Genomic DNA, 17,052 nt, shown 5'->3' on the forward strand with positions numbered 1-17,052 from the left:
TAGTCTGGCTGAAATCCTACTGCTGCTGAGATAGGAAGGTACCTGTATAAAGTCCATATACAATATGTTTTTCTTTGGAGTAGCTTTCACTTCTATCCCTACAGCTTGTACACTTCTAACCCCTGTGCCTGTTCGGCCATGGATGCCTTTTAAAATGGAGCTTTGCCCTGTACAGTACAAGGCTCCCATACAGCTGGACATTTTCCATAAACAATCTGCAAGCTCATCTTCTGTTTATTTCAGAGATTTAGAGGTGGGGTCTTCAACTAGGCCAATAAGAATTCTTGCCCACTGAGCCACCTCCCCAGCCCTGAGAATGTGAAAGGAACTCAGAACCCATCTATGTAGATACTTGAAGAAAAAACAGTTAGTATTCTGCTGAGTTAATATGGCTCTCTCGCATGTTCAGGGGGAAGCAAGAAAGCTGGTGGTGCTGGAAGGTGAATAATAGATGAATCGTTGAGAATGTGAATGGAAGACTTGAGAAGGCATGACCTCTAAGTCTGTGTCTTAAACATGCAGGAGAGTTAGATAATAACAAAATTAAATTATAAATTATACACCAGGCAGGGAAGATTGTAATGGATGGTATGTGTGTTAACTTCATGCCACCATTTTAGCAAATACCTGAGACAATTAACTTATCTAGAAAAAAGGGTTGCTTGGGTTCAGTCTTGAAAGTCTCAGACTGTTATGCTTAGCCCTGTTTGTTTGTTTGTTTGCTTGTTTGTTTTTATTTTTTGTTTTGTTTGTTTTGCATATGGTAGGGGAAAACCTACTTACTAATAGCCACTAATAAATAAAATCACCTTCACAGAACACTCCAGCAACCGAGGGACCCTCACTAGGTCACACCTGCTAAAGTTCCACTGCCTCCCAGTGGTGTCACTTTAGGACTGAGCTTTGAACCTATGGATCTTAGAATACATTCAAAATCCAAACTTCAGCAGCATGCTAGCAGGATGGAATGAGATGAAATCCTTGACCTAAGAGTGTAGGAATCATCTAAAAGGGAGACCAGGAAGAGGCACCTTAACACTGTGCTTTACTGGTGCCCTCTCCCTGTCCTGGGAGCAGGAGGAAAGATCCTGTGTGAGAATCAAACCTGGCAGGCATCTCCCCTATTCCTTTAGGTGCCTGTTTGCTGTGAATATATCTGTAACAGAAGATGTTGACTTACCATCTTCTGTACTATATGAATTGGACCTACAGGTCAAAGTGGTTCTTAAAAACTATTGTAATGAGACTGGGGAGAGAACTTGGTTGGTGAAGTGCCTGCTGCACAGACATGAAGACTCATGTTCAGTTCCTCAGAACCCAGATAAAGAGCCAGAGGCCATGGAGGATGTCTGTAACATCCATACTGCCAATGTCACAGGTGGATGCCCTGAATTTTATTGGTCACACAGTCTAGATGGATAGACAGGCTTTGTGTTCAGAAAAAGGTCCTGTCTCAAAAAAAAAAAAAAAGGCAGCTATCAGAAAAGATTCCTGATGTCTGTCTTGTTGCTCCATGCACATGAACACTCACACACAAATAATAATAATACACACTCACATACAAATTATTCTGAATACCCGATTTTAGCCCTGAAGTCACCCAAAATCCTTTTAAAACATTCTGTTCTGAGAGTTAATGTACTGCTTTGAATTAAATATCTTTCTTAAAATTTGTTAACTATATTTGTGGCTTGCTGTAGCCACAAATTTTGAAGTTACAAATTTGTTCATTTAAAATTTGATTAATGACAAACCTACCAGTTGAACTATATGACTCTCATCCAAGCTTTAGCCTGTGTTTTATAAAAGTAATGTCGTATTGTAGTCAGATCTGAAGAGGGGGAAAATCATGAACTATTGTTGGTCCTGCCGAAGCTGCATTGCCCATGTCCCCACCCTTGGCTTAAGGAGTGAAGACATTTGGTGATGCTTTCTGAAGGATTTTTAAATGTTACCTTTAAAAGAATTTAACTATTTTATGTGTCTGAGTACTTTTGTGTGCCTGTGTGTAGGTGGAACACAAGGCTGCCTGGTGCCTGTGAAGGGCAGAAGAGGGCATGCTGATCTCCTGGATCTAGAGTTACTGATGGCTGAGAAGCATTCTGTGGCTTCTGATGACGAAGCCTGGGTCCTCTGCAGGAGCAACAAGAGTTCATACTACTGGACTATTTCTCCACCCCCTGAGAGAGTTGCTTCTCAGTTCTGAGTTGGAGAGTTTTGCTCTGAACTTCTGACAATAGTCTTTCACCCAGAAATGAATCCATACAGCATTTCTTTTGTAACTTTTAGGTGAAAGCTGGTGTTAAGATGCAAATGGTTGGAGGAGAGGAAGCTCTCGAAAGTTGTTTTAAACCCCTATGAGCTTTTTCTTTCCTTTTTGTTTTGTTTTAAATGGAAATGAGCCCTTTTTCCATTCTTTACTGCATGGAAAATAGTACATCCTCTTTCAACAAACTTGGGACATGAATATTACAGAGGTTTTTTTTTTCCTCATGAGTTCCTACATTTCAAATCTTATTCCTGTACCAGCTTATATGAAATTAAAGATTTTGAATGGCAGGTTTGAACCATTGTTTCAGACTATCCCCAACTAAATGTGCTTGTTGCTATGAGCATATCCATTGTATGCTGTTATGTAGTTTGAGTTCATCTTGACTAATAATGCCCTTCAAAGTATAAATAGAAAAATAGAGACAGTTGACAAGGATTGATTAGCAATCTTTCTTCCAACAGAAACAATAAGCCCATTAAATAGATCACTAGTTCAAAAGCCTGAGAAATACATGGTGAAATAACTGTGTGTGTTTGTGTGTGTGTGTGTGTGTGTGTGTGTGTGTGATCATCATGTTTTCTAGAAAGACATAAAGACTCTACCTGATCTTTCTTGTCTTTAATACTTGTGAATGATTATGGAAATATGGGCTTCCAAATTCTAATGAACTGGGAAAAAATGCTTACTTGCAGTCTCTTCAAAGGGATTTTCAAGTAAAAAGAAATGGGGTAATATTATAGGCACTGGATAAACAATATGCATATTACTAGTATAACCTTTAACTTTTCTTGCCTTGTTCCAGCAATGACTCAGGGTGGGGTTTTTAGTACCAATCTAGGCAACCAAGGAAGGAAAGCAGCATTCACTAGTAACAAGAAGCTGTGACTGAGAGCCAAGGGGGAAGCAGGAGGCAATCCCTGCAGCAGTAGCAGTAGCAGCAGCAGCAGCAGGTCATAGCAGGAGAGGGGGGGGGGAGTTACTAGGACCCTGACAACTTTGGCAGCAGCTATTTGTGTGAAGACAGTTCTTGTGTTGTATACAGACAGCTATTGACCAAAGATGATGGAATTATATATAGCCAAGGGGTGCTTGGGTCTGATCAAAGAATGGAGTAACGGACTTGGCTTAGCTTGCTGAAGAATTAGATCATAGTTGACATAATGCTGAGGGAACAGGAGTTGGAGGGTACATCTGAAATTGAATTTATCCCTTTCTCAGCCCTCACTGCCTGCTCACTCTGCAACTGAGGCTTCTGTTCCCAGATAGAGTCTGAGAAACAATTGGTTTCTCAGGCTCCTCTGGAATGAAAACAAAATCAAATGCCCCTGAATTTTTCAATAGCTTATACCTGTACACATAGCATTGGTTTGCTGATCATTGTATCTGATCTAGTCTAGTGTAAGAAATCATATTTCATTCACTCCAAGGTGAATTTCCCTCACTTGCAGCTTCTGCTTGCTGCAGATGTACATCCTTCGGGTCATGAAGAGCTGTGATGAGCACTGGTCCCTTGTTCACTCCACACATCCAGCTTCCTCCCTATTTTCCACACACCTGATTTCTTCAGAGTGTATCAATAATCAGTAATCAGAGAAGGCAGGAAGATCTTCTGGAATACATATCAGTATGCTATCATGGATAGTAAATCTGACTCTGAGAGCATTTTCTTTCAGAGGTTTTTTGGGGTGTCTCTCTCTCCTCTTTCTTTGTGTTTCTTTTAAATGTTGGCTACAACACTCTACTGGTATGCTGCTTCGATTTTGATAGCAATTGGTTTAGCTCACACTGGTTGAAATGCAGAGCACACTGATTTTTCAGATAAGGGATGTTGAGTGGGAAATACTCTCTGGTACTTACCAGGGAAGTTAGAACAGGAGATGTGGGTGAGTGAGCAACTGCTTTGTAGCCTGTAATTGAAGTCATGCTAGTGGACACAGTTGCCTGGGAAGAGATATGGTGGACCTCCTAGAGACACGAAGTTAAGAGGGAGCAGAGGAAAAAGTTTCTAGCTAACTGACATGTAAGTATTTGCTAGGGAGTTCACCCAGAATTATTCCTAATTACGTGTGTATTCTTGTGCATATTGTTTGCACAAAATCTGGGTCTTTGAATAGATCTATCTGCTTTCTTTACCCCACCTATGAAACTTTATGTCTTTATTTTAATTGGATGTGAGCCCTATACTGTTCTATGTTTTTAAAAATGCTTTTAAAACAATCCTTACTCTGGATCCTTTAGTTCCCTGACAAATTTAACTCTTTCTTTTCCAGTTGTATATGAACACAGATCAAGATTAGAGAAATCTTTACAAAAAGAAAGGCTTGAACACAAGAAAGCAAAGGAAGGTAATGTGAGCTTCTGTCCTGATGTTTCCTCCTACCCTTCTTTGATATATTATGTCCTTGAAATATGATGTTTTTGGTTTTGTATTTTTGTTGTTGTTGTTAAATTGCCTCTCAAATCCTCCTGAAGCCAGTTCTATAACTGGGCAGAGAAAAAGCTATCAATGAATGTGTTAGGCCCACTGCAGACTTTTTATATAGTCTTAGTAATGGGAAAGTAGCCATTTCTTTTCCTTTGGGAATTCAAGTCAGATAGCAAGTGGAAGATGTTCGAGCTTCATCACCAGGTCATGACACCAAGGTCTTTATTTCCTTCCTTCCTATAGAGAACTGTCTGTATTAGAGGTTCAAGATTGGGTTTAGAAGCTTTCCCTTCTGTTTCTGCAGCCTTCACGGCATGGCTACATTATCATGCACGTTATATCAGAGTTAACACATGACTTCCCTTCTAAATATTACATAGTTATATTACTGATGCATCAAACCTCTGTTGATGCTTGGGGTTTTGGAAAACATGCATTGTTTAGAACATGACACTCCACCTTAGGTCTGTCACTTAATGAGTCGACCCACTACCTGGAATCTTTTTGAATGAAGCAGCTGTTACTATAAATTCATGAAAAATTTGACTAGCACAACTGATCAGTTAAGAATTCCCACCTAACACAGACAATACTGTTGAATTTTGTCAGAGCCTTTGAAGAAAGCATACACTCTAGCATCCAGCTACTGGAAGTTAGCTCCATTCTTAGTTCTTACTCATGTTTCTACAATGAATCTTGGAATTTAAACCCTTGGCTCCATTAGTGAGTGTGGGGGTGGGTGCTGGGTACTATGCAATATACTTCTGACTTTTAGGCTGAAAAGACTTAAACCTTCTGAGAAATGCTTTAAGACTTGTCTTTGCCTCGTCTTCCACTGCAAAGTGATTTTATAGAGCCATCTAGTGGATAATAAAGTTTTCAGAGCATTGAAGATGGCTTAGATGGCTTGATTGTCTTTTCAGTTCCTGAAGGAATTTAGTGTGCCCTCTAGTGGGTAGCTATAAATCACCCCTGTCTCAGAAGCACCACAGCCCCCTCTCTGTTTCAAAGGCAGATTTCACAGAGATATTGTAAGTGTGCTATTAGTCACTTGCCACGGATTCTGATAATGCAGGGTTTGAAGACAGCAGGGAAAGTAGGAAACTATAAGCTTTGTCATCTGTTTCCTGAAGCTTGGAGAGGTAAAATGATATACATAAATCACTCGGTATGTTGAAATGAAAAAAAAACAAACTGCAATCATTTTTATGAGTCTGAGTAAAGTATGTAGCATTTATTCCTGGAGATGTTTAAAAGTTTTTAAATGGATTAACTCATACTTTACTTTCTCTATTTTTATCTTTCCTAGATTTCCTTGTTTATAAGTTAGAAGCACAAGAAACACTTAACAAAGGAAGGGTAAGGCTTTGTTCTGTTTTGGCTTTTAATTTGTTCTCGTGAACTTTGAGGAAGATAAAAATATAACTGCAAAAAATTTTACTCTAGCACAAGCATTGTAGAGTGGACATACATTTTCTTTACAAAAAATACAGAGAGGAAAACTTGTATGCATTTTTTACTTAAAACTTATCTTTTCTTGCTTCTTGACCCATTGCTGATGACTTGTGGTAAACTGAGATAGCTTCTCTGTGTCACATGAGGTTTGTTTGGTTGGATTTGGATCTGGACTGTGTTTTGAGACAGATGCTCATATATCCAAGAAGACAACAAAATTATTGAGTAGCAGAGGATAACTTTGAATTCTTGAACCTCCTACCTTCCCTTCCCTAGTGCTGGGATTATAGGTCTGTGCTACTGTGTATACCAGCAGGGAAGCTCATTTTTATTCCCTCTCTTATTTGCTCATGGTGTCTCTTTTCTCTGACATGTAAGACTTCTGTTTGCTTACAACGTGCTATCAATCAGTAGAACTGTCTTAGAGTTCATATTGCAGGAATCTGAAGGAGGAATTATGGACAGAATGAGTGATGTTGCCATTTAAAAATATTTTAAAGTTAAAATTGGCTAGTCTTTGTCTTATACTAGACAAATGTATGAGTGTTAGTTGAATAAAACATTAGTATTTAGTCATTTCAAAGCTGAGAAAAGTCCATTCTTTGAATTGCCTGAAAGATTTTTTCAGCCTTCAAACTTGCTTTTAAAAGCCCTACCCAGACCTAGGTGCACAGGATTGTGTATTTTGTAGTGTAATTTCTTTATAAGCTAAAATAATAAAGAAAGAATAAGGCGGGGGATGAAATAATGAATCAGAAGTGTATTTTATGAGCTATGAGAAGAAAACAGAGAAGTGTTCCTGTGTGGTGACACAGCACAGCGGGGACTGCTGTGCAAAATAAAGTCAGCCTAGAGAAGAGAGTAACAGCCTGAGATGTTGGAACCAGGAGGGCTTTCTGGACACCTGCTCCCTTATACCACAGGGATGTTCTAGAATGTGGGATCAGAAGGGAGACTTCAGCCCTCATCAGCTTGGGCTCAGTCTGCATTTCTCCCTTTGCTACTGTGTAAAGTACTTACATTGGTTCTGTTTTCCCACTGTGTTGGTACAATGAAGATTATGGCAATACCCACTAAAGTTGAGGAAAGAATAGCCTTTCAATTCCTCCCTTAAGACAGCCTAAACTGGTGAGCTCTTCTCTTAATTGATGTATCTCCCATCCCTCCACCTGCCCTGGGCACTAAACCCTGTATACATACACAGTGACTTTCAGAAGTTCCTTGAATATCTGGGCCTCTAGGCTTCTTTGGATTATGAGAAACAAATCCAAACTATTTCTAAGCATCCTGTCAACCTATCATTTTACGATTCTGTGTCTAATCTTTTTATTACTCAGAGCTTATGAACCCAGGAGAAAATTGAAGCCTCATTTCTGCTGTTAAGTAAGAAATAGGGCTTCTCAGGGGGTGGCTCAGTGGTTGAGGGATTGCCTAGTTTATTCAAGGCCCTGAGTTCAATCTCCAATAGTGCTAAATATAAATAAATAAATAAATAAATAAATAAATGGAATGACCCTAAAGACATGCCCTCGCTAACACAGAATTTATGTTAGCTTACAAAAGCAAAAATGAAAATCTTTTATTAGAGAAGGAAGCTGTCCACCGCAAAAGAACCAGATCAGCTATCTTTTGTTAATTTAGTTTTCTTTTACTTACAGCAAGATTCCAATAGCAGATACAGTGCATTGAATGTCCAACATCAGATGCTGAAAGTAAGTAATGTAAACTGTCCTGTATGAATGAAGCAGGGAGCAGGCGACATCTGAACTGATTAATGATGTTTATTATCATAAATAAGAAGGGCTAGAGGAAGGTGACTTGGTGTATTTTGTTGTAGTTGTCTAAAAATTGTCAATTGTTTTAATACTTTTCATGATTATTACATTTTTAAGAAAAATGTGGTTAATGTATTACCTACTTTTTCATATTATAATTGGGCTCTCTGGTTACCTACATTTTAAAATTGGTTCTCTTTGATGTCTAAAGTTTATGGTTTGCTTAGTCACTCACAGTGGATTTTCCTTTATTTTACACATACTGGAGTATGTAGACCTCAAAAGCTTTGTCTGTGTTACTAATGGCTGAGAGGTGAACTTTTAGCTACTCAAAGATCACAATTTATTATTTGAATATTTTCCTTCCTTGGGTCTTGGGAAAAATTCACTCTCGAATGTCAAAGGGACATCAAAACCACGAAAATTAAGAGTCATTGATTCTGTCAACCTGGGGGAGAATATCACAGTGTTCAGCACTATGTGCAAATCCTCTTTCGGTCTCTGCCTCACATTAGTCCTGGGTATTAGTTTTCTGCTTTCTATCCCTTCACATCAGCAGGGCACACACCTTCTGTTAAAACTAGAACCTTTCCCATCTTCTGGAGTATTGTACTTAAAGCCGACCATCCCTCCACCTAAGCATTTGGAGACTATAGAATTTAACTAACTTGTAATAATGCTGTAGAATTCTAATATGAAATCAAATAAATAAAAATGAATTCTAGAAACAATTCATTACTTTCCCCAAGGGCAAGATGGTCCCTTCCTCCTCTTCAATACTGCAATCACTCTCAAACTGGGTCACTAAAAAGCCAAAAATCAAAGAAATGTTTAATAAAATGGTCATTTGTGGTCAATGGTCCTACCTTTGACTATTTCTAAACTATCTAGAAGAGAATTGAGTGCATATTGAACATAAAACCGACTTTTTCTTGCCATTATTTCTTTGACATTGTAGTCAATATAACACCTGTGGTTTATGTAGCATTTATCATGAATTAGGAAGAACATGCAACCTCAAAAGGATTGAAACCATGGTGGTAGATATGTGTAAATACTATACCATGAAGAGTCTTGAGCAGTTTTAGATTTTGGTAGCTTAACTTAAAGTTACCCTGGAACCTCCCATGAATACTCTGGAGCCTTGATCTTGCTTGTTAACTAGAGAAAATACACAAAATAGCCAAGGTCAAGTTTATTCTTATCTTTACCTCCTTTCTATGGTAATTTGACTACAGGGAAATAGCCTCAGATTCCCCCCTTTTCCACAGCTTGTGCTAGCTTCTTACTCTTGTTGATGTTTAAAACCAAGAGATTTATATGTGAACTTGATCTCCAACTTCTTAGTTGAAAGCAAAGGAGTGAAAGGGACACCCAAACAGAACACAACCTTAAGAACTGAACTTATTCTACCATACATGCTCACCTTCTGATAAGAGACAGGCCACTTGTTCAAGAGATAAACAGTTGTGTGATTTCCAGAACATTTCCACTCAAATATTCATTTTGCAGAGTCAGCATGAGGAGCTGAGGAAGCAGCACAGTGACCTGGAAGAGGAACATCGCAAGCAAGGGGAAGACTTCAGTAGAACATTCAATGACCACAAACAGAGATACCTGCAGCTTCAGCAAGAAAAAGAACAAGAACTTTCTAAACTAAAAGGTATTGGATAGGGCCAGAGATATCTTTGTATACCATTCCAACTGGAACACACACAAGCCCTATGGTGCTGACTGCTCTTAAATTCTAAACCAGCTCCTTTCTCATTATTTTTAAAGCAACTCTGATATTTAATAAAATTATTAACAAGGTATTTCAACCTAGAAATTTATACCCAGGATAAACGTAGAAATACATGATGTTTTAGGGAACTAGTCATCAGTAAGAAAAGAAATTACATGTATACACATAGAAACACACACGCATGTACACACAGATGCTCACACAGAAGAGATTGACAGAAAAAAGTCATACTTATAGGAAACAACTTTTGGAAGAAATTTCTTGAATGGAACCGAAACACTGGAGTATATAAAGTGCCTTGATGCCATGATGGGCACTTTACATGTTTGCGCTTATGTTTTATTAGAGTCATTGTGTTACTATAATAATTTTTGTTAATTATCAACTTGAATCAATCTAACCCACCTCAAACGATCTCAATGAAGGATTGTCTGGCTTAGGTTGGTCTGTGAGTATGCCTCTGATGGTTTTTCGTATTTGGGTTAGTTGAGATGGGTTGGCCTAATTGTGGACAGCATCATTTCATCAATTGAGTCTTGGACTCAGTGAAAATGGTTGGGAGAGCTGAGTACAGGTGTCCCTCCCTTTCTGAGTCTTCACTATGGATGCTATGTAACCAGATGTCTCAGCACCTGCCATTGTGATTTCCCTAAAGGGATGTGCTCTGACCTGACAGTGTAGACTAAAGCAAACCTTCTCTTCCCCAGGCTGCTGTTGTCAGGGTGTTTTATCACAGCCACTGAAGTGGAAGTAAGGCAGGACTCTAGGTTAAAGACATAGGCAATAAAGTTGAAGCATTTTGTGATCAATGATGGGGTGGTGCTGGCTAGGGGCCATGAGTGCAGGCAGTTTTTGGTAGCTTCCTGTGGTACAAGAGAAGTATCCAGATCTCCTAAGGAGGGCTGACAGCACAGAAACCTATATAATTCCCTTCATCATTGTGAATATAATAGCTGATGACATATTTCTATAATATATTAGGACCAGGTGAAACCCTTCGCTGGATGGTTTTACTGAATTCTCATCACAAACCTGGAGGCAGGCAGGCCAGGCCAGTGCTTGCTTTACTTAACATTATGGAGATCTCAAGGCTGGTGAGCAAACCTTGCTGGCTGAAGCCCAGAGAACTCATAGAAACAACTGCCAATACGTTTACAAATAAAAAGAACCAGGAATAGCTCATTAAGGTTAGATATTTCAAGTGTTTTTGTTAAAAAGCCCCATGCAGCTTACAGTACACAAAAGGTCCTTGTAGATGACCAGTGGTGTCCTGGTTCGACTTTTGAGATAATAACATGAAGGCCAGATCTTATTTTCTTCTTAACTTTTTTCCTCCAAGTGCAATTCTTAATCCTGTGCCAAGGAGTCCAGAAGGGGCAATAAGAAAGTAAAACTGCACAGTGTGTGGTAAGAAAAGGGGCCGGATTCTCTCTGGTGCTTAAGTTCCCCTGGAGAGATGGAGCTTTGTCTGCAGAGGTATCTTTATATGGGGACCATGTGTCTGGGGTAGTCCAGATTTAGTTAATGCCTGCTGTCCTAGCTCATGTATTAATCATGCCCCGTTTCTTTCTCCCCATCGTAGCATCTTCCAAAATCAATGATAAAATCACCAAGCCGGGACTTAGTTAGTTTCCCTTGTGTTATGTACTACCATGTACTCATTGGCCTTATACCAACAGATATTATTAGATCCATTTTTAAACAGTGATGAATAAGTACTCAAAGATGGAAAAGACTATATAGGCATGTTGTCCAAAGACCACAAAGTTTGTAAGTTTCAATAATATTTAACATATAAAACACATGTAATAATAGAGCTTCTGAAACTAGAGATAGATCTGAATTCACAAGAGGATGCTGGTACCTGAACAGAAAAGGGAGGTTTGGGGACTTTACTCTGACTCCACACTCTCATATTATAACTCAAAAAAGACCTTCTCTGAATCAAATTTAGATTAACCAAGAACTCAGTGATAGGACTAAGAAAAAATTAGAGGTTATCATCAGATAAGTGGGGTTTCTATTGTCTCTAGTACTTTCTGAGGTGATGTGAAAACTATTCATGCTATGAGAAATAAAGTCTGTTCTGTTCATAATTACTTTTTATTTGTGAAGATCTTCAAATCTGAGACTACCTGCCCATTACATTCAATCCCAAGGGATTGTTAATTAACGGAAATGTTTCAGTTTCAACACCTGTGTGATTAAAATGTTGACTTAATATGAAATGCATAGACTGTTTCCAGAGGCCAGTCATCCAGGTCATTTGGTAACTAGCCTTTGAACCCACGCTGTGCGCCTGTATGATACAGTCTTTTGTTGGCTTGGAGTATTTTACTGCTGAAGTTCAGAGTGCATCGTTAAAGTTTTCAAGTTTCAGATAATGCCATAAAAACTAGAGAGTTTTCAGTATTTATGTGTGGTTGTTCTTGTAAAACAGAAACTGTATATAATTTGAGAGAAGAGAATAGACAACTAAGAAAAGCACACCAAGACATTCATACACAGCTTCAAGATGTCAAGGTAAGATCAATCAGACATTTGGCTCTGGGCTGTTTGTCTCCTTTTCTTTGCAGAATGGCTTCAGAAATCATTTCTGAGAGCTGATGAGATGGCTGAGAGACTGAGTGCTTACTGCTGCTAAAGTGAAACCACATATGGCTCCTAGTACTATAGCTCAGAACCACCTGTAACTCCAACTCCAGGGAATCTAATGTCCTTGTTGGACCTCTGTGGACACTGTACTCACATGCATACCCCATGACCAACACACACACACACACACACACACACACACACACACACACACACTTAAAAAATAGAAATAAAGATTTTTCTTTTCAAAAATTGATTCCTTATTTGATCTGCTTTACAAACTCATCACTGACATGGGCTTTGCATTCCTGGAGTATACTTGATATTTTACGACTTTGGTATCATAAACTAACAGTGTCCTGGGACATCTGGATAATTCTATCAATATTGAACTCATTATTTTGTTGGATAATTACACTGTAAGGTGGTTTTTACTTACAGAGGCTAACTACCAGTGAAAGGTTTATCTGAGTTGCAGGGCAGCAGTTTTGAGAGATTTTAGAATCCTCCATGAATCATACCTATCTCCAGGAATTTTTGAACTTAACAAATGCCGCTGTCACTTCCATCAAATGAGCAAATGACATTTGGGTGGCCACACCAAAGAGTTTTGTTCTGTGACTTTAATTTAGCTCAACGTGTAAACTTCTTTTTTGTGTAGCAACAGCATAAGAATTTACTCTCGGAGCATGAACAGCTTGTAGTGACTTTGGAAGACCACAAGAGTGCACTGGCTGCTGCGCAGGTTAGGAGGGAGCAGCCTTTGTTGGGTCCTTTTGAAGTCTGCTTACTGTTTCTGAATCCCTTCATGCATGTCGTTTCTGACAGCACAGTCTTCAGAGAGTTATGACAGCACTCCTAATCCTGGGGAAAATGCATGCTTTTCAAAGTCACCAAAGAGACTACTAAATAAACTCTTCATTACTTTTTATACATGGCTGTATCTGCCTCTGCTGTGCCCTACACGAACCATTCTGATACTTAACTCACAGTGTGACCTGTGAAGCTGGTCTTCCGTATCTCTCTGGCCTATGTCAACTCTTGGTAAAGTAGGTGGAGGGTTTTGTGATGCTGACTCCCTAAATAAATCATTCCCAGACTGTGTCTTCTCTACTCCCAGTATCCCAGCCTATATGCATACTCCTTTTGGAATAAGGTTTATATAGGGCTGTTAATACTACAGAAAAGCAGAAGAATCAGTGGAAAAGAAAAATCAAGGGTCATTATTTCCATTTGTTCAGAGAATAGAATAGCCCCTAGAATAAGCCATTCTTTTGGTATATGTCTGTTAAATGAACAAACAGTCAAATCCAGGCTGTGGAGAGCTTGGCAAGGTGATATCCAGATGTGTACTTTACAGCTGGAGAGCCAGAGAAGTAGGACTGCCTGGCTTACTCACTCAGTTTGGATTAAAAAAATTATTAAAAGCTGTAATGCACTGGGCTCACATCTGTTTGCATCTCTTTCAGTGACTTCTGTTTGCATTTAGGGGACTAGGCTGTTTGTCTATTTGTTTTTACATTATAAAAAAGAAAACTTGCTTTGCAGTTTTCTAAGTGTGTTCTCACATTATATTTTTCTTTAATATTTTGAGTTATTCCTTGATGGTTTCATAATATATGCAATATATGATGATAGTCACTCAGCATTTCCCCCTCATATCCCTTAAGCCTCTAACCCATCCACCTATCAACTTCATGTCCCCTTTCCCTTTTCATTTTTTCTCACCACACCTAATTTACTGCCTATATAGACACAGGTGTGAGTCCATACACTGGAGTACTGGAAACCTAACTGTGGCCACAATCATGGAGAAACATGATTATCCTTCTGGCTGCCATCAACCACCCATAGCTTTCTTGGCTAGGGACAGGACCTTGTGAACTGCCCTTCCTTGGGGTCTTTGGTCCATCGGGTGTCTAGCTACTTCATTTTTGCCCACGGTGATTTTTACCTGTATATGAGCTAACAGTTTCTAAGCACTGTTACTCCAAATCTTATGGTTTGCCAAGAGTTATTTCATGTGAGGTTCACACAGCAAAATGATAAGCTGTGGTAAGCTGATTTGAACACTGTGCTGTGATAGCCATAAATATTACAATAAGCAACACTCTGAAAACATGCAGAACTAGGATTAAAATAATTTCTTTAATGACCCAAACCAATTCTGAAGTAGCACATTAGCAGTACTACTGAGGCAGCTTTTGAGGCTTCTGCCGTTATTTATGCCTGGTTGTGTGTACATGTGCGTTGGTAGAAGCCAGAAGGTCAACTGCAAGGGTCACTCCTCAGGACATCCTCTACTTTGAGACAGTCTCTCACTTGTCTGGAACTCTCTCATTCCATCATCCCCCAGGAATCCACCTAGTTTCCTTTCTCCAGCCCTGAAAAAAATTTATAACAGAAAACAAAACAAAACAAGACAGCACAAAGAACCTATGTATCATGTTCTATTTAGTTATTTAGTATATTTAACTGCTGTGTATTCTTAAGTATTTTGATTAAGAGAGTGATAAAAGGTCTGCCTTTTGAGAGTGGGTTTGGGTTTTTTTTTTTTTTTTGGTTTTAGTATTTATTCTGTAACTAGAGAATCCCTTAATTACCTTAATTAGAGACATATGTTTCTATCAATTTGGGCTGATTTAACAAAGTACCATTAACTGGTGGCCTAGACACAACAAATCAGCCACAGTTCCAGAAGCTGGGAGTCATAGATTGCACTGCCCACATTCAGATTCTATGAGGAGTCTCACCTGGCTTGTTGGCTCCTGGCTTCTTGTATTGTTGTGTTATGTAAAGAGACCAAGAATGCTCCCTGGTTTCCTGCCATCTGGGTCCTAACTTCATTCATGAGGATTCTACCCTAATGCACCAACCTTTGATGTTTGGTTAAAAGGGATTTAAATTCAGATATACAAATTTTGAAGGGTACGAACATTAAGTAAATAACATCATATCACAACTTTATCCAAATCTCCAAGGGAGGAAAAATTGCTATTTCTGGCAACATCTTATGCAAAATCTTCTTTAAAAAAAATAAAGATGAATAATGATAGAAAAAAGGCACTTGATGTAGGAGACCTTGGGCTTCCACATATATGTGCAAACATGTACGTGCACACATGTGTGCACATGTGCACATACTCTGTATACATATCATATGTGGACACAACACCACACACATACACTCACATATTAAAAAAAGGGGAGATAAAAGAGTTCGAGTCTCTCCAGGCATGGAAGTCCAGAGGTTCTATGTAAGTGTTTATTTACATAATAATTCTGGTTTTAGAATAAGAGTGGTACTGTACATGAAATGTGTATACCGATATTGTTAAAGTTATTGGTGTATTTTCTACCTTTCTAGTTTCTTGTTAAAAAAAAAGAAATGACACACTCCCATATCTCCCACATCAAATATACACCCATGCATCTGTCTGTACTAGTCTTGAACTCATATGCTGCCTTTGTTGCTTTAAGCCAAAAGGAAATTCAGAATTGATGAATAAAAATCCAGTTTCATTTCTCCCTTTATCACTGCTCTCTGCTTCCCCAGAGCACAGTATGAACCATATTTGAGTATAAATCACCAAAGGAGAAGAAGGTGAGCATAGATATCTATTTATAGATAGATAGATAGATAGATAGATAGATAGATAGATAGATAGATAGATAGAGTCCACTGAAAGCTATAACCCAGGACATACTGTTAATGGGTCTCAATTTGAATAATTATGTAAGTCTTCAAGTAGGTTTTTAATGTGATAAAACATTGATTGCATAGGTGCTTTTCAATAATGATATTTATAATAGAATGATTGACAAAGTTCTTAATTTTATCTCATGTAGCCTGGAAAACTAACATGTCTTAGATATTTTTTTAGTCTCTTAATTCTGATTCTAATTTGCATGTGCTCAGAAATGGTCAAGCATGTCCAAAGAGGCAGAGCTATTGCATGAGGGAAATCTGCAACTTTGCTAACAAACTTAAGCTCAGTGCTTTCCCTAGTCATCCAGTGACCCTAAAAGCCCATCTAATTAACCCATGAATATTCTTTTTTTTTCCTTTCCTCAAATTCTGCAATTTTCTTTCAACTGTACAATCTACATGCAGACTCAAGTTGCAGAATATAAACAACTGAAAGACACACTGAACAGGATTCCAAGCTTTCGAAAGCCTGACCCAGCCGAGCAGCAAAATGTCACCTTTTCCCATGGGACTCACCCTCCTCAAGAAGACAGTGTAAGAGAGAAACTGACAGGAGAGCTCCGAGAGGTGAGAGGTTTGATCTGGGGATCCCTGGGAGGTGAAGTTCCCAGTGGAGCTTTCCTGAGGAGAACTGTCCTCTGTACTGCCCACTTTTCCTACCAAGCAGATTCTTACAAGTTTTTAAACATTAGAATCCCCAGTAGGCTATGTTAAAGTGTAGGCTTCTCAGACACAGCTCCACTTTCCAATTTGGTTAATCTGAGATTTGGCCTGGAGATTTGTATTTCTAACCAATTCAGCTAGTCTGGGGAACACATTGATAATTAAAGCTGTGGCATTTACTGGGAAAGAATTTTCTGGCTTTGTTTGTATCCATGTAAATGTACTTGTATTAAAGGAGCTCTGGTATCTGAGTATTTGAAGGTGAGATGGTTTTTCTCTCCTTTGACTAGGTAAACAGGTTTTAAAGACCATGAGGATATTATGTGGCAGCCCACTTTCATATTAAAGCTAATCTAATAGAACTTGGCACACTTCTGGTCTCATATAGAACACACCAATATCATAATAAAATGC

The 17,052-nt window shown here is 38.7% G+C and overlaps 1 protein-coding gene across 2 annotated transcripts in view; it reads left to right on the top strand.

Moving 5' to 3' along the window:
* The window catches only part of Golim4 (golgi integral membrane protein 4), a 75,926-nt gene that overhangs the window by 39,116 nt on the left and 19,758 nt on the right, over positions 1-17,052 (top strand). The window contains exons 2-8 of one of the 2 annotated variants that reach the window (XM_028786765.1): positions 4,543-4,617; positions 6,007-6,056; positions 7,811-7,864; positions 9,440-9,590; positions 12,112-12,194; positions 12,928-13,011; positions 16,381-16,542. In XM_028786765.1, coding sequence (XP_028642598.1) covers positions 4,543-4,617; positions 6,007-6,056; positions 7,811-7,864; positions 9,440-9,590; positions 12,112-12,194; positions 12,928-13,011; positions 16,381-16,542 — 659 coding nt within the window. The remainder of the gene's footprint in view (positions 1-4,542; positions 4,618-6,006; positions 6,057-7,810; positions 7,865-9,439; positions 9,591-12,111; positions 12,195-12,927; positions 13,012-16,380; positions 16,543-17,052) is intronic. The other variant, XM_028786766.1, reaches the window with a different exon arrangement.

Source organism: Grammomys surdaster, unplaced genomic scaffold (genome assembly GCF_004785775.1).
Source record: "Grammomys surdaster isolate TR1022 unplaced genomic scaffold, NIH_TR_1.0 125580, whole genome shotgun sequence".
Taxonomy (NCBI): Eukaryota; Metazoa; Chordata; class Mammalia; order Rodentia; family Muridae; genus Grammomys; species Grammomys surdaster.